Raw genomic sequence first — 17,772 nt, forward strand, 5'->3', positions numbered from 1 at the left:
TCTTTCCAGATCGATTTGGGTATACCCGTTTCGCGTCACCGGTCTCTTCTGACGTTCGCGACGAACCTAAAAGGAAATACAACGTACAATTTTCACACACGTTATTTTCACGTATACTTTTTTATTTTGGCAATTGCACGCCGCTGTCGCGGGCGCCGGCGCGTGACTCACGCGCCGAAAAGTATGTACAAGTGATGAGTGGACGATGTTCCTGACTGTTGCCCGTGATCTCGCCAAAATGTCTCACGTTACTCGCGGAGTCATGTATCCCATCCCAGTTCCTTCCGCTACCTTTACATTCTTACATTTCGTTGCTCCACTTTTTACGGCAGTCGCAATGTACGTGCTCACGCACGCGGATAATGTACGTAAGCAAGAATCACATACTTGAAATATCGATTGCACGAGAAATCGCGTAACAAGCTTGTATTTTAAGAAGAATGCCGACTCTGTATCGCGATGGAAATTACGGAACGTCGCGTATTCTTGATACGCCCTGTACAACTTGTCGAAGTACATTTGAGAAACGTTAAATGTTCGGTCGCGTTTCTCGGATAAAAGCACGCTCCTCGCGAGATAAGTACATTCAATCGCGGAAGCAGTCACGTTGCATTCCGGTGAAAGGCAATCCTCTCCGCTCGTCGTAAAAAGCTCCACGAGCCGTGTGTGGCGAATACACGAGGGCTTAAGATGCATACCCTTAAAGCGTAGTATTATTACATGTTTCCTATAATTTAAGTCGCAACGCGGATGAAGGAATGTGTGTTGTGTGTCTGTATGTACAATAATGTCGTCTTTATCTCCCTAGAACTAATGACACGATTACATAACGCGCTCATCATCAACGAGCCGAGCTTCGTTGCACTTACAATAATTTACATCACAGAAAACACGCGTATGTAAAAAAAGGGGGGAAAATCTTATTTGTTTAATCGAATCTTCCGTAATGTCCGTAGCACATCGACACGCACGAAGAGGGCGACTTTTTTTCGTCGTGTTCCTTAAGGGGGGAGCCTGCTTTAGAACGCTGAAAATAAGGTATATTTTACGAATTGTTTTTGGAGAAACTATACAGCGGATCATTATAAAACTTTGATGCATTTATTAGTACATGTTTAAAGATAAAAAATTATTTTTTGATTTGAATATATCGCTTGTAGAGGTCGTCCTGGAGAAATCTTAGTGCAGCCGCGTCGCCGGCATTGCAAATTGGTGAGCATTCTCCTGCCTCCAAATTTCGTCTAAACTGAAAAATTGAAATATCTTCTCGTTATTTATGAATTCCCATCGTCGGTGAACCAAAGAGAGAAGAAAAAAGTTGAAAAGTGCCGAAATGGTGGAGCTTAGAACACAAAAGTACGATTTTTAGGCAAAGTTGTTGAACTTTTTCATGCAAAAGTAATTGTTTAACTTAATGTTTTTATGAATATTAAAGGTTCATCGACGATGGGAATTCATAAATAACGAGAAAATATTTCAATTTTTCAGTTTGGATGAAATTTGGAGGCAGGAGAATGCTCACGAATTTACAATGCCGGCTGCACTAAGATGCCTCCAGGACGACCTCTACAGGCGATATATTCAAATAAAAAAATAATTTTTTTATCTTTAAACATGCACTAATAAATGCATCAAAGTTTTATAATGATCCGCTGTATAGTTTCTCCAAAAACAATTCGTAAAATTATACCTTATTTTCAACGTTCTAAAGCAGGCTCCCCCCTTAAGTCTGCTCACGCTCGAAGTTCCACTTTCCAACGACGTTGCAGCAGACGTTGGCTTCGCGAGAGACATTCTATTCCTTTCTGCCGCATCAAGCATCTCTTCTTTATTGCATCGAACGTGAGTCCAAACCCGCGGCGATGGCGAGCGAGAAAGACCGGGAAGACCGATTCAAACGATATGCACCCCGGTCTGCACGAGGTTGAGGCCGTTTCTGCCCTCGACGTCCGTGGATTCGATCTGCTCCTTGAGAAGCTCGAGCTCCCGTATACCGGACACCGTGACCTCGTACTTGTGCGCGACTAGACTACGGTAGAAGTGTATCGCGAACGCGAGGAAGATTATTAGCACCGGTATCAGCACGATACAGGCCGACCAGGCGGCCACCTGAGAGAAGTCGTAGAACTTCACCCAGCAAAGTATCGCGATCTCCACCAGGAACAGTAGGAGCCCGAGCAACGTGGAGAAAGCCCATGCGACTTCGATGTACCAATGCAGACGCTCGTGCGGTGATTCGTGCACGAGGCTGATGCTGTGCAGGTTGCAGATCGCTTCGATGTTTGGCAGTATGCATGTAGATATCATCAGTGCTAACATGTGGACAGCTACCAGCAAAGTCGTACACACAGCGAAGGCGATCAGCATCTCCGGTGGAACTTGCGTGTCGGAATTCAATTGCACCTCCACCATGGCAACCTGCGTGCGTGATATGCGGACAATGATTGATCTTTTCACTCTTTAGCTCTCGGTGGGCGTCATCATTGAGAATCATAAACTATCGCTCGCACACATTAAAGATCACGCGTAGAACAATTGATTCTGCAAACTTGCTAGCACGTACTCGATTCAAGAACAAGACAGATGTGATGTTAAAACTGCAAATTGCTTTTGTGAAAAAAATTTAGATCTATATACAATATAATTTACAAAATCTCATATCTAGATATTTTTACTCGCGCAGTATGAGATTTAGTAACTAACCGAATTTTTAAACGCACTTCTGGTTCACTATTTCTCAATCAGACTGTACTCTTCAATGAAATTGCAAGAAATTTTCTCATTTATATCCGCAATAAAGATTTATACATCTTCAGTGGAATCCACTATCATCTAAAACTGCGCATTCATATTATCCTGAATTAATCATTGCAGAAGATGCACTGGTGTGCTCATGAATAATCTCAAGTATAAAAGAATTGTATAATCAGTGTTGAACGTTCTTAATGAAAGGATTGATTGACATTGCGTCAGCGATATTTTTCTTACCATAGCGAAACCAGAGAGGAGGGCTGACGTTTTACTTGATGCCTTGAGCTTTGCACGGCTCAGTTGTAGCTTCCTCCAGGATAAGTAACCCGGCGTATGAAGGCCATCTCCCGCTTGCGACATCGTCGACTGGCGAAAAGAATGTGAAGACGGAACGATTAGTTCAGACTGGACGATACAATAGCAAACCTAGGCAGGAAGAACGACGCTGTGTTCTTACGAAGGAAAGAACTGAAGCGCCTGCGATATTAATCTTGCAAGATCGGGTGTAATTCTCTCTAAACAGCCTAAGCACGAGTAAGAAAGGCACGTACCGGAAATTGGTGGCAATGTCGGTGCCAACGGGAGAGCTTGCCAAAAAGTCCCGCGTAGGACAAAAAACCAATGGGTGCTGAACGAAACAGATAATAAGGAAAATTAATGAAAAAACGTAAAAACGAAAGACGCTGGCGGTAGTAACGGTTTATTCGGTAAAATTGTGTGTCTTGCGGGAAATCTGGCAAGCATGAGAAAGGGCCACACGCGCATTTCGAGAGCAACACTCGCGGACTAATGCATGCACGACTGAAATGCGACTCATCAGTTTCGTTTGCTGTCAAGATGCTACTCAATTCGATTCATAATCAGTAATCTGTATATAATTAAGACATCTGTTTTAGTGAATGTTAAACAAATGGACTTGCAAATATGTTAAATTAATTAAATTTAAAATGATGAGATAATTATAATAAATAATATTGTCTCTTAGCGCGTATTTAATACACCTAATATTTAATATTAGCTCATTAACTAAATAATCCGGATTGCATCTAGATAGAAATGAATCAGATTAAACACATACATTGTGACAACTTGTCATATATTAATTTTATAACAGGATAGGCAATTTTCAAAAAGAAAAAAACAAAATTCAAAGTTCAATACACATCGTTAAAATATTTGTATCGAAATTTAGACGCAATCCGGACTACTTAATGACTTAATAACTCGTTGTAAATGATCAGACAGTAAGTGAGAAGACACGTTTACTACATGATACCAGCCTTTTGTTTGTTTAGCTAGAAAAAAATATGACTGACTCGAGATCTGTTTGATTGTATTTTGACAACTTGACATACAAACGGCACTTTTAAGTATTCACGCTTCTTTGAATAGTACTGATTCCAAAGTGTAAATTCTCCCCAAATTATCGTTTCTTTTTCCGTCAAGTTTCGAACAACAGACAGGTGATTGCACACGCGCGATCAGTGTACATGGCAAAGCATACATTAAACCAATAGGTAGAAAGAGGAAACATGCGTGATGAAAACATCAACTTACGTCACATTTTAACACATGTATTATTAATTGCCACAAACTTTACTAATCTCTAACATGCCATCTACCTACTCACAATGTTGTTATAAATCACAAAATTTTAACAGATCACAAGAATACGTAACATCTACGTTTACATGAAATCTACATTAGTTAAATATAGATATCATATTGATATATCGAAAGTACTTAGCATTTATTTGATAAAAGTATTGCTATTATAAATTCCAATTCTGAAGATAATACAGCCTTTTTGCAGCGAATAATAAGAAGACACAAAGTAGTATTTATTACGTTATTATTACGCACGACATCCGGATGAACATCGATACGTAACACATGTGGAATGAAACACTGAGGAATATACGGTTAATTACACGCAAATCCAGATATAGCAACAGTTTTGAATGTAGCGTAATTATAGCCGAGTTTAAGTAGCGGAATTCAAAAAGCCATATGTCATTGCGCGTGTGTTACTTGTTGAACTAAATTAAGTATAATAACGTATAATAAAGCTAATGATATCGTATCGAGGCTTAATTGATTAATCGCATCGGGTAATCAATGCGCAACATTACCTACAACTACTTAAAAATTACATATGGTGGCATCACAACAAATTGTTCAAACAATAAGATTAAGCACTTCGAAAACTGTGAAACGTAGATTAAAGCAAATTAAATTAGCGTATGTCTAGACGTAAACCGTTTATTAATAAAAAAAACAAAAGACACACGATCCTTGTAGAAAAAATATGCGAACGTGCCACTCCGTCATCTTGGCAGAACGTGATGCGGATTAAGCAAATATGAGTTGCAACATCATACTCAGAAAAAAACAAATAGTTCGAAAGAAACTCAGCAATTCATCAAAAAACTGATTCATCACGCCGACCGCAAAATTCATTTTTCGTAGCATCAATGTTAGAATGCAAGAGACACGGTTCTTGGTATCCTCATCTATCCTCTCTGCTATCCTATTCGCGGCAATAGAGATCATTATCAATTATCTCAGAAACTAACGGCGAATGAGACGGCAACGAGAAGATATGACGCAATTCTACACGGAGGCGTAGCGATATAACAAAAAATGGCGAAAGACCAAAGAATAGTCAAGGGGGACGAGGCACAGGAGGGTGGCAAACGTGCGTGTGTAACATGGAAGTGCGTTTCACGGAGCGTACGAGAGGAAAACGTCCTGGCTGCCCGCAGGATAATCACTAAGGGGACCATCTACCGACCTGACGACAGTAGTTGTGGTGTTTGTGAAAGCAGTGGCCGTCAACGTTGCGCAGGTGTGCATCCGCCACGTGTGCGTGAATCGGCAAATGCGAAGTGGGGAGCGTTGCTCCGCCGTTCTCCACGCCAAACACTGAATTGCGCCCGGTGCTGGTCGACCATACGGACATCAGGCTTGATTCTTGCGCGGCTCGGTGCAGAGCTGCAACATAAAAGTGATGAATGAGAAGGCCTTCCAGTCACGCGCTCTTTCCAACAAAAAACTAACTGCTCAGGACGTGTCGCGCGCAAAGAAAGAGCAAACACGAACGACATAAAAAATTACTTTACACGCGTCTCTCCAAATATGACGCAACGTCGATACGAAGAGCGAATATCGGTGTACGAATTGATCCGCTGCGACATGAGAGTTATGCGAGTAGCGAAATGAAGGATCCCTTTGTTATAATAAATCCCTTTCGTACAGAGGAATTCCTGCAGCGTTCTAGACCACATCAATCTTGATTACTTTCATCTCCACTTCTTCGAACCCCACGATGCTTCGATAACGTGGGACAGTGTACGAGCGTCGAAGAGAGTGAAAACATAAGGCTGCCTCTGACTCAACGCCGCAGCGTGAGCGAGGCTCTGATAACCGCTTTTTTTACAGTTTTGCAAGACATCAATTTTACATCGTGCGTCACGTAATAACTTGCGAACCGACGTACACAAGCGCCAAAATGTACACTTTGTAGCACGGCTATGTAAATGCAGCCGGATTTATCTTGAATATATTCTTTCGTCAGTTTGCGATCGTTAATTTAGTTCGCTGTATGCCAGATCCAAGATTCGACGAGAAAAACGCAGACTTTCGTGCGGAGATTTGTCGGAAGACCGGCGACGCGGCGTCATGAAACGCGACACGCTGCTCTATTCGCTTTAATCAACGCATCAATTGAACAGCTCGTGCTAGATATTGCCGGTCGCGGGTGATTGCACCAGTAACGGCAGTCGGATGAACCATCAGCAAATCATGAAGAAGCATCGGAAGATACAAAGGAAGCTGATGAAGCGGATGGCAGCGCGCCTCGGCGGATGTATGTCCTCGCCGACCACGTGTACGTCAACTGTGCGCATTCGTGTAACGTGCGCAAGGTCGGAAATGCAACGCATGCTCGTGGAAAGCGGTCTGGGTCAAACCGCCGTTTAAAACAATCGCTGATTCGAGCGAACGATTAAGTCGGAGCAGAATATAGAGACGCTCTCCGAGATGTTCGAGATTTCGACGTCAAAAGGACGTAAAGATTCGAAATTTGTGGCGCCTGCGTGATTTGCGCTTGTGTTATAGCGGCATACGTCAAACTCGTGACACCTATGCGAACGGAACATCAAACGAAACATCAAAATAAGATGCCTAATTTTATGAGTTACAACGTGATGGCTACTATCTCGTTATAGCTACGCACAGGCTCGCTCTTTCTCCGTTCAAGCGTGCCATTTTACTACTCAGTTCTTCAAGACTAATTGGTTACTTTAAGTCTTGGAAAATTGAAATTGGAGTTCCTCGAATTATACTGTAAATTCTGAAATGATAATTTCAAACGAAAAAGATTCAGATAACTATCAATCGAACGAATCGGCAAACAGAAATAGTTACACGATATGTGGAAAGCTACGAAACGTTTCAGTGTTTATCGTCGACTTAATTTATTTTCATAAGACCTTAAAGTTTTATGCTCGTCTATAAATTTGATGCAGTTCCGCAAATGTTCCTTTAGAGCGTTTCGTTTTGCCAGTCAATATCCCAGTGGTATTTAATTTACAAATACGTTTTATCGCCTCTAGCGATTTTACAATTTTAAACGCTGATTCATTTAAAGCGGTTTGTACATTTGCGTCTCGCACCGTTGGTGATAATCGCCCTTAGTGATCACGTAATCATCTACTCTCTCGCATCCATCGCACGCAACGGCGTAACTACCGATACCTGTGAATCTCTCGACAAATTCAACGAATTTTCATCCTTTCCAATATTTCGAACATTGATCTAACTTATTTTGCACCTATTATTGACCTGTCCATTCTGAATTCGTAATGATCTTAATAACGAATACATACATACGCGCAATAATACATCGTACATAATAATAATGCGCAAAGTAAAATATAAAACGGTCAACATCATGTGCAACGTCTTGCAACATGGGCTAATGATAAATTCTCGCGATGAGCCTTAAATTTGTTTTTCGTCTTCCGTTTCCGGTCGCATTTTGAAAATTATCTTATCTTACATTTTTACTTTTTCATTTCTAGCATCGTAGATGCACTGATAACTCAGAACTTTGACCCTCGTTGCGTCGATTACGCCACTGGTGAGTACCGACACAACAAATCGCAACATACGTAATCCTCCCGCCTCGGCGGCGGCGGCGAATCGGCTGCGGAGGACAAACATAGAAGCGAGACGAGTCTCATCGGATTCGCGGCCAGCAAATTTCAGGACCGACGACGAACGGGCCGACCCGCGAAACTTTCCGCTTTCACGCGAAAACCTATAAGGCATTGTCGCCATACGCGGTCATCGTTGCCAATGCCGGCGCATTAAAATGCCGTGCCAATATCACCAAAAATATAGAATCCGACAGCGCTATGTCGACGAGATCCCCGTTTCAGCTCGTGCACGAAATTATATCACGATTGATGCAACCGGGAGACGAGACCGAGTGACTGCAACGTACAGATCATTAAGGGGGGAGCCTGCTTTAGAACGCTGAAAATAAGGTATATTTTACGAATTGTTTTTGGAGAAACTATACAGCGGATCATTATAAAACTTTGATGCATTTATTAGTACATGTTTAAAGATAAAAAAATTATTTTTTGATTTGAATATATCGCTTGTAGAGGTCGTCCTGGAGAAATCTTAGTGCAGCCGCGTCGCCGGCATTGCAAATTGGTGAGCATTCTTCTGCCTCCAAATTTCGTCTAAACTGAAAAATTGAAATATCTTCTCGTTATTTATGAATGCCCATCGTCGATGAACCAAAGAGAGAAGAAAAAAGTTGAAAAGTGCCAAAATGGTGGAGCTTAGAACACAAAAGTACGATTTTTAGACAAAGTTTTTGAACTTTTTCATGCAAAAATAATTGTTTAACTTAATGTTTTTATGAATATTAAAGGTTCATCGACGATGGGAATTCATAAATAACGAGAAAATATTTCAATTTTTCAGTTTGGATGAAATTTGGAGGCAGGAGAATGCTCACGAATTTACAATGCCGGCTGCACTAAGATGCCTCCAGGACGACCTCTACAGGCGATATATTCAAATAAAAAAATAATTTTTTTATCTTTAAACATGTACTAATAAATGCATCAAAGTTTTATAATGATCCGCTGTATAGTTTCTCCAAAAACAATTCGTAAAATTATACCTTATTTTCAACGTTCTAAAGCAGGCTCCCCCCTTAATGACTCCTCCGCAAACCACGATTATCCCCATCGCCGAGTTTCCATGAGACCTATCAGGAGTCGGGCGTCCCGGCGATCGGCGATAAAAACGCGAAAGTACGGTCATCATACGGTTACGAATTTTCGAGCACTGGTAAGAAATAGATAGACAAACAATGGAATAAAAAGAAAAGATCGTTGTCCAGTTAGAATTACCGTTTTCGCACGGATAAATGAGCGTCGCAGAGTCATGATGGACAATAGCGAGTGCACTAGCAGCGATGGTCCTCGCTCTCGACGGGCGTTTTTTTTTTCGGTGAGCACTATCGCATCATTGGTCCACGTCGTTCGTGAGAGGCTGCCTCCGGTGTCCCGTCCGTGCGTTTGGAAATTAGCGCGAGCGAGCGTGCGCGCCGGCGAACACCAACGGCAAACGACAGACGCGGGAGACACCGGCCAGCGAACTGATGAACGAGCGAGCGGCGGCGTCGGCGTCGGCGTCGGCGACACAACATGACCGAACGCCACCGAAAACGACCGACGATCGCCGACGGGCCGCCGCGTCGGTCGTGCGCGCGCGTGAATTTGTCTGAAATTTTCGATCTTGTATTTATTATACGATGCATGTTAACGTGTCATCAGTGTATATTAATAGTGTGGAGAATTATATACTGCGGCGACTCACGTTTTCTACGCGACGGTGCGTTTTTAGGCATTGTTTATCTGTTAATGCGGCAGCGGTCCGTCGTGCGGTGGCTGACGCGACCGAATGGAATCTGCTGGATACGAACTGATCGCAAAGTGGTCGTAACTCGTATCTCGCCACCGGCGGAGAGATCGGCAGATATATGTAATTCTATTTAGATCTCTCTCCGATGGCAGCCGTCCAGGATGCGATCATGTACCACGCGACGAGGAGCCAATGTGCGCCGATATTTAACTAGTCAGGGTCAGGGCATCTCCGGTAGCCTAATTGCTGTTAGCACGACCGATCCAATTTATTTAACACGTTGAAGATGGAAGATTGCAATAAGTATTCGGCCGTCTTCGCGAATAAAATATGCCATTAAATTTCGCGCATATATAATTTTTTTTTTTTCGAAAATAAGACAAAGTTACGTTGATTGATATTTTATGTAAGGCTAATTCAGCGTTGTCGTGTATTATCATAATTCATGGTTTTACAAACTGTGTGTGTTAAAAATACACAAATCTCGAAGCTATTATACATGCGAGAATCACTCGTCGGTAAGGTACTAAAATAAAAAAATTAATTTAAAATTCTTTACGTGCAATTTATTTTCGCAATGATTCTTAATGTTTCATGCTTTACAACATGAATTTAACCAGAAAAACGGATAATGTTAAATTTAAAGTATTAAAAAGTATTAATCGTTTTATAAAACAAAGCTTATTTCTACTCCTATTAACTTTTATCAAATTAAATTTTATTCTTACGTAATTTATATTTCTACTTAATCATATATTTTTACTGATGAAAATATTGCACACGCGGATGTTGCTGTTTAAAATGATCTCTGTGGATAGGATGGCCGAGCAGTGTCACGATACTCGTGACATGATTTACACTTATGATAGATTATAAATAAATTTTGCGCAGATGCTACTTGGGCCATGTTTTCTATGAAAACCCGTTGAGGCTCGAATCAATAAACCGCATTATCGTGAAACTCTACTCACTTCGACTTTAGCGAAAAAGCTCGAATATCATTCAATAGTGTTGATTACGGATATCACAACTCATACTATTTTACATTACTAGTTTTGAGACACGATTTATACGTATAGAGTAATAACATGTGATTGTGCATAAGAAACTGATAAAAAATATTAGGACATATTTTATTAGAATTTGTCTTGGATGTCTATAAAACAATCTTCTCTAATCACACGACACGGTAATTAATCCATTCTGTATGTTGTACATTATAATCCGTCCATTTATCTTTACGCTTATGATTTTTGAAAATAACTTTGGTGTGAAAAATACAATGTAAAACGTGATGTAATCAGTGTCTCAAGTTAGAATCACAAGAAACAAATGATAGCAAAGTTACACAATAAATAATATTGAAGCCGAGAAACGTAAGCCGAGATGGAAATCGCGATCGTGAATACGTGGCATGATATTTATTACAGCCAAGTGGCGTTGTCCTAGAATCTTAATTAAGGCCGTGTCGACTCTGTCTTTCCATGTATTTATTCGATTTATTCAACATCCGGAGAAGTATCTTGAAGACTTTTTGGGTAGTCACGTTATCACTCACATCACATAATCGGTTAGAATCGTATGGTTACGTCGGTAGTCTATTATTCCCGGTATCCTGTTGTTGCGCGGAGTCGCGAGCAATTATACCATCTGTTTTGACAATGATCTGTCTCGTATATATTGTTGCATATTTCTGAGAAATATGCAACCGTCCGAGTTGCGATCTTTAAAGGACGTTTTCAGAGTGTTACGAAAGAAATCCGGCGATTATAGTCAACTGAAGAAGCCAGCACAAAGAGAAACAATAACAATCTCATCTTACAAGTTTTTCAAAAATAACTCAGAAAAATTGCTACGATAAATGTATTCGCAAATCGCACATGTTCCGGTTTGCGGGCAAAACTTAAAATAGATTTAAAAAAGTTTAAAAACGAAATACTAAAACTATTCGCGAAATTTGAATGTATGAATATTCATAAACACACCGAACGAACTAAGCTTATTAAGAAATTCTCAAGATGCAAATAAAAAATTACCATACAAATGAGAAAAAAATAAGCAAATCAATCAATAATTCTGAAACTGATTTCTCGTCACGATTGCTTCTCATGCATCCTTTACGATCTCAATCATTTTCGATTAGAACTAGCAAAACTTACAGGAACCGGTGTCCGCACGCCGACGAGTTTCCATGTTTATAACGGTAAGCCGCCGCAGAGAACGGTGTCAACCCGCATACCAGCAAAGCCAATCCGATCTAAACGTGAAGTACAACTTCGAGCGCTAGTTATCGCTTATTACGTCGACAATAAAACGAACGAAGAATAAAACGACGAGACGAGGGATTTGAAGCATCTATGCGCGATCTCGGACGGTTCTATTTCCGATGTCGATGGAAAAACGGCGCGTCTCGGTCCACATCGCGCACATTTCCATTATCACGCACGTGAACGTCACCAGGTATATCACTCCTCGGTATTTATAGCACAAATAGATCCGGAATCATCGCAACCACGCTCGATAGCAGCTCACGCTTGCATCCCGATAGGAAGCACGTGAAAAATCTCGCCAAAGGAACCAACGTCGTCCAAGAAGATCGCGAGTTCGCGATGAAGGAAAGCGAGCGAGAGACACGCACCGTTGTTGAAGCGGAAGAAACGCGAGGCACTACCGTTAGCATTGCTCGAAGCGAGACGAGAGGAAAGGACCGACAGGACGAGGCGTCGGTCCTAGAATGACGCTGGAGAATGTCCGGACGCACGTTCCTCTGATAACGCGCATCGCGCTCGCGTGGCCTCGCCGTCGTCGCTCTCGAAAGCGGAGTAAAGCGGGCGAAAAGCGCGCCGCAGCCAGCGAGGAAAGCGGCAGCGGCGGACGCGTCGCGAGAAAATTGAAATCTCGCTCGCTCGCGCTTATCGCGCGTACGAAGGCGAAGCTTGCCCGATCACCGGTCGCGACTGGTCACAGGCGATAACGGCCTTTTAACTGTACTCACGGGACCACGATCTATCTCGAGGATGATGCGCGCACTTTTCGACACGTCGAGCATGGAGCGTGTCGCAGATGCACAATACGGTTTTTGGAAATAATATGTAAAAAATTGTAAAATATGAAGTAATATGTAAAATTGGAATAATTAATTGCGGATAGATTTTGGAATTTTGGTCCACGTATACTTTTTGATGATTCGGGAAGTTCCCGAGTCTGGCAGTTTCGCGCGTCTTAGCTCAGCTGTTACAACAAACCGGGAAACCTGATGCTTCGGATAAGAGGAAAGATTCATTGAGAGCGTTTTTTAATTTCATTCAGTCTATTGCGAGACCAAACAAGTTCTATGTATATTTTTTGAAGACTTAAGCGGTTGATTCGGTTGTTGGCAGCTGGTGATAAGGCTTGGCAAAGAGTATTACAGCGTCTCTTATGTCTCGGTATTTTAATATGTACGATATCTCAGATTGGAGCAAACAATATTGTACTCGGGCACGCGACTATGCGTGCCACTTCGAAATATCGGAGTTCAAGCTTTACGTCATAAGTGTGATAACTACATAAAAAAAAGAAAGTGATTACTTGCCGGAAAGTAAATACTTTCCGAAGAATGATATTATAATAAATTGCACGTACACGTTATAAGCACGCGCGCGCAGAGTTGAAACGAAAATAATTCTCAGTCACAGTCGAATTAAGTTATTTAAGTAGTTTATATTTATTTTATAGCATTTAAAGTTATGCTAAAAGTACATAAATATAATGTGCAAATATGCCAATTACGCATGTAAACGAAGGCGATACTTTGATTTAACGTTCCGAAAAAATGTATTTAAATCACGCAGTTTTAGGAAATTTTTCTCTTCGCATCCAAGATAACGTCGTCAATTGTGCGACACTGGACAACATAACCTATTCTACGACAGCTCAAACTCCACTCCACTCGTACACAAAATTGAACTTCCGTTGAAAAATATCTCTTTCGCAGCCTTAACATACATCCCAAGCCAAACATACATATGTATTATTTTCAAACGAAATTGACTTACGCAAAACTTGCTGGCCGTTCCTCCGCAGGGGATTCGCGCACCCTTAAAGCCACCGTATCGACTCTGTCGCTACGCGATTCACTCGCCCCTTCGCGCAGAACACGTCGGCGCTCGATGCCGATGAGAGACGACTGCAGGATTCGCATGCTTGCGGCTACGTGGCCGCACGCGAAAACGCAACTCACGAGCGAATAATCAGAGTCTGATTATCAGACTGTTGTACGACGAACGCGCGAGACCAATCGAGTCTCAAATCTGCTGATCGATATATCGCATGTTTCCTCGTCACATCCCCGAGTCCAGAGATGCCAGATTCGAGCCTCGATAATAACGTGCGGTAGTATGTAGTGAAAATTAAATGGGGGGTGGTTTCGTGACGCACGCAAGCTACACGTATCCGTGCGCGAAATTTCATGGAACCGCTAAACTCGCGTTGGTTCGCATCATCATATAATCGACCGAGCTCGGAAAAGCGCAAGGAAGTTTTCGCGGTTGCCGACCGATGGTGCCACTAGTATGTTCCGCGTTCGCCACTAGCATCGATATAAAGTTTGTTCTTTTTCGCTGCACTTTTAAACTAATACCACAAGTTAGAGTGAAAGAAAATATATTTATTTTACTCATAACTGCACTGCTGAACCGGTGCAATAAGTTAGAGTGAGAAAAAATATACTTGTCTCACTTTATTGCACCAGTTCAGCAGTGCAGCTATAAAGAACAGACCACTGCCACATGGAAGCCCTCGAAAAGTATCGCTCGTATCGAAGAGACCACTGGAATAATTAGAGATTCTTATATTATATGGCGAAAACAGGTTATACAGGCAGCATTAGCATAAAACGTGAGTCTGCGAAGGAAATGATTAAAAGAAAAAAGTAAGAACACACACACACGAATAAATATAAATCAAATCAATAGATATATATATCTCTATTAAACATTGACTACTTGTTAATATTATATGTGGTCCAGTTGACGTTTCAAATGCTTCCGCACATGTTCCATCAGTTTTTTTCTTCAACCAAACAAAGGAAAGTGTTTTGAAACATTTGGAGCATCAACTGGACCGCAACTTAGATAAGCTGCATTCAAATTGATAAGGTGAAAAAAGAAATAAAGTTTGTTGGAAGAAAAGAATTTTTACGTTATAAATCTAAACGTAAGTTACGTGTTATTAGATGTATAATAAATATATAAATGAATATATAGCGCGGTGTGGAAATCATTGAATTCCAATCCGATTCCTATCCGATGAAGAATGAAGATCATAATTTACTTGTTTGCCGAACAAACAAAATTCGAATTTTGTAACGTGTTGCATCCCATACAGCACGCAGATTGCATATATATTGCAGGAATCTTCCACCGCAACGTAGCAACATTGCAAATTCACTGCGAAATGTTTCTGCAGCATTGCTATGGGATTGCAGGAATGTGAAAATGTCCGCTTTTCGGAACATTGCAACGAAACGTCATAATAATATTGCAATGTAATGAATTTGCAATAATTATAATTATTCATTATTATATACTTTAAATATTTTTATTTATATAACTTCAATATTTTTATTTATTAACATAAATAGACAATTATATGTAATATAACAATAGTAATAAAAAATGAAATAAATATTTTCTCTATTTTTGTTATAAAAAAAGTAACTGTTCTTTATAGAAAAAAAAAACTTAAAAATCCTCTTCTTGAAATATTATTTTTCCTTTAATTATGTTAAAATATTTTTCCTTTAATTAAATAATTGAATTTTCTTCGTTTTTGTTTGTATGTTGCCTGTAAAAATAAAATAGGAATTAAAATTCATATATTAGCATAAAATTACATAAAAATATACATACTGCAAGTATGTATAGAATTATATGTAAAATGACATACTTTGATCCCTCAATCCTAACCGGAGCTTGAGCAAGCCACTTGGAAATGCATTCAGCAATTTCTGCATCAGTGGCATGATTGTGTATTTCACGAACAGCTTCTATAACAGAAAAAGTTATTAAAAATATTACAACTATTAATATGCAGTTTTCTAATGAATTTCCATAATTTTGAGGTTATAGTGATATAAACCGTGAGATAGGCAAATAGAGTGATTCTCTATTATAATTAATAGATACAAAATTTTAACAGCACACAAGTGCTATAATTAGACATAATTATATTATAAAAAAGTACTTACCTTTTTCTTTTACGTAACTACTTTCTTTTAGAATGATGCTCGCGTCGTGCAACCACCATGTTCTTTAGATAGTCGAAAGAGACAAACACCGCATGCGCATATTACCGGGCTCAGATTCTGGTCATCACACACATCATTGGTCGAATAGATTTGGACGAATCTCGTTAGGATAGGAAGACTCCAATGTTTTAATAAAATGAATTATTAATATGAATTAATTACAAATTTTGATTGTGCAATGTTTCCGAAATATTAATGTCATGTTGCTACAAGTGTGCTGGTATTTTGCGGATATATATCTCTGCAATGTCTTTGTACTGTTGCATTGCAAGTTGCAACGTTGCTGCAATGTTGGTGCAAGCTTCTGTGCTGTATGGGATAGCTCTACTAATAAGAACGATCCAACATAACGCTTTACGTTAACGAAAATATGAAGATTCAAGTTCTTCACAAAAATATGTGCAGCTTAGCTTTTATTAATTCTTTCTTTGCTAATACAATCTAAGAAATGTAAGCGGATTCGCAACTTCCGTGAAATTTCTATTGCTGCTCAATTTCACGGAAGGAATTGTGTTTTGTTTCCGTCTGTAATTGCGCGAGCGAATTTACGTCATGGTGAGTGTGGCATAAATTCGAATTTAAAAAATGTTTCACCGACTACGCAATTGTCACGTGGAGTAAATTCTGATATTTCTTGCAGAATCGCACGTTCGCGTGATACAGCGAAATCAGGGATGGCCACGTTGCCGCTAGATACGCCAGATATTCCGTGGACCTTGCGATCTAACGTGCTTTATGACTGCAGAATATTACAGAATATATTTGTTAAAAAAATTAGAGCATAATATAGGATCTAACGTATCAAACGTAGCAGAACGTAACAAACCGTCAAGGATGTCCGGTGAGTTATCACAATGCATATTTTCTCGAACATGCGCAACGTTAATGGTTAATGACACGAATATACGATAAGGACGTGCAATTATCGTTTTTTATTATACCGGCTATATCGCACGAAGGTGAACGATTGCGTTCGAGCGCTGAATACAGTACACGAATACACTATTTTGAGATGACTTAGACGTAAGTTTACGATGCTGTTCTTAGAAACAGTTAACTGTGAATTACGTAATCGCAAATTTTTATGGTCGCTTATTAACGTTTCACGCCGCACAATGAAACGTACGTTAGCATGGCGATGCTCCGCGCAAATAACAGGTTTGCAAAATGAATGAACAAAACCGACGTTAACATCATTCATCCGTCCAACTCATCCGGATGCTCGCGCAATACGATCGCGATGTAATAAGGCCGCAACGGGAACGGCGGCAGGAAAGACAAACTTGTTCGCAAGGAGCAACCAACTCGGTTCTACTTACAGAGCGCCGTGACGCGCGCGTCGAGTTCCGACGCTACGTCATCGCCAGAGCACAACGTTGCCCTCGCGTTGCGCCGTGGCCAGGGTGGCTCTCGTTCCGCGATGAGCGCCGAAATATCAGACGCGTGACCTGACCTTCTCGTCAAGAGCAACCGGGGGATTCCGAGAGAAGAGAGGAAGAGCCCGGGTCTTCCCAGAGACCCGGGGACACCTGAATCGTTCGACAATCCTTTGAAAATCACCGCTCTCTTCGGAGCACCAGCTGCTCACGGCTGAGCACGCGGTCGACGTCGAAGGTGGTGGCGACGGCGACGGTGGGGCAGCATCGGCTTGGAACCCATTGCCGTCGCCTGAAAACCGCCACTGGATATTCGTTCCCTCATCGCTGCCACGGCGATATCCACCTATCTCTCACTCTTGTAGCGAACGCGCTATCGCCGGCCGAGTGAGCGCGAGAGAGGAT

At 41.0% G+C, this 17,772-nt stretch overlaps 1 protein-coding gene across 6 annotated transcripts; it reads right to left on the minus strand.

The window, feature by feature from the left end:
- Nucleotides 1–109: 109 nt before the first annotated feature.
- LOC105277843 (calcium release-activated calcium channel protein 1) lies at nt 110–17,567 on the minus strand. Of its 6 annotated transcripts, none has more exons than XM_026971863.1 (5): nt 11,862–13,733; nt 5,546–5,745; nt 2,989–3,117; nt 2,063–2,418; nt 110–1,013 (listed from the first exon to the last, which is right to left on the minus strand). In XM_026971863.1, exons 1-5 carry the CDS (start codon nt 11,893–11,895, stop codon nt 929–931), a joined length of 804 nt encoding a protein of 267 aa, XP_026827664.1. In that variant the 5' UTR covers nt 11,896–13,733; the 3' UTR covers nt 110–928. The 6 variants fall into 6 exon arrangements, with proteins under 6 accessions (XP_026827664.1, XP_026827655.1, XP_019886738.1 ...); XM_026971854.1 differs by having other exon boundaries at nt 930–1,014; nt 1,872–2,418; XM_020031179.2 differs by lacking the exons at nt 110–1,013; nt 11,862–13,733 and adding an exon at nt 17,311–17,567 and having other exon boundaries at nt 1,745–2,418.
- Between the last annotated feature and the right edge of the window lie 205 nt (nt 17,568–17,772).

This window comes from Ooceraea biroi, chromosome 1 (genome assembly GCF_003672135.1).
Source record: "Ooceraea biroi isolate clonal line C1 chromosome 1, Obir_v5.4, whole genome shotgun sequence".
NCBI lineage: Eukaryota > Metazoa > Arthropoda > Insecta > Hymenoptera > Formicidae > Ooceraea > Ooceraea biroi.

Coding starts and splice junctions, on each gene's coding strand:
- LOC105277843 (XM_026971854.1), bottom strand. CDS start 11,895: ATGGAAACTCGTCGGCGTGCGGACACCGGTTCCT. Junction 5,746..11,861: donor GCGTGCGGACACCGGTTCCT/GTAAGTTTTGCT, acceptor TTTATGTTGCAG/CTCTGCACCGAGCCGCGCAA. Junction 2,419..2,988: donor TCCTCTCTGGTTTCGCTATG/GTAAGAAAAATA, acceptor TCACGCACGCAG/GTTGCCATGGTGGAGGTGCA.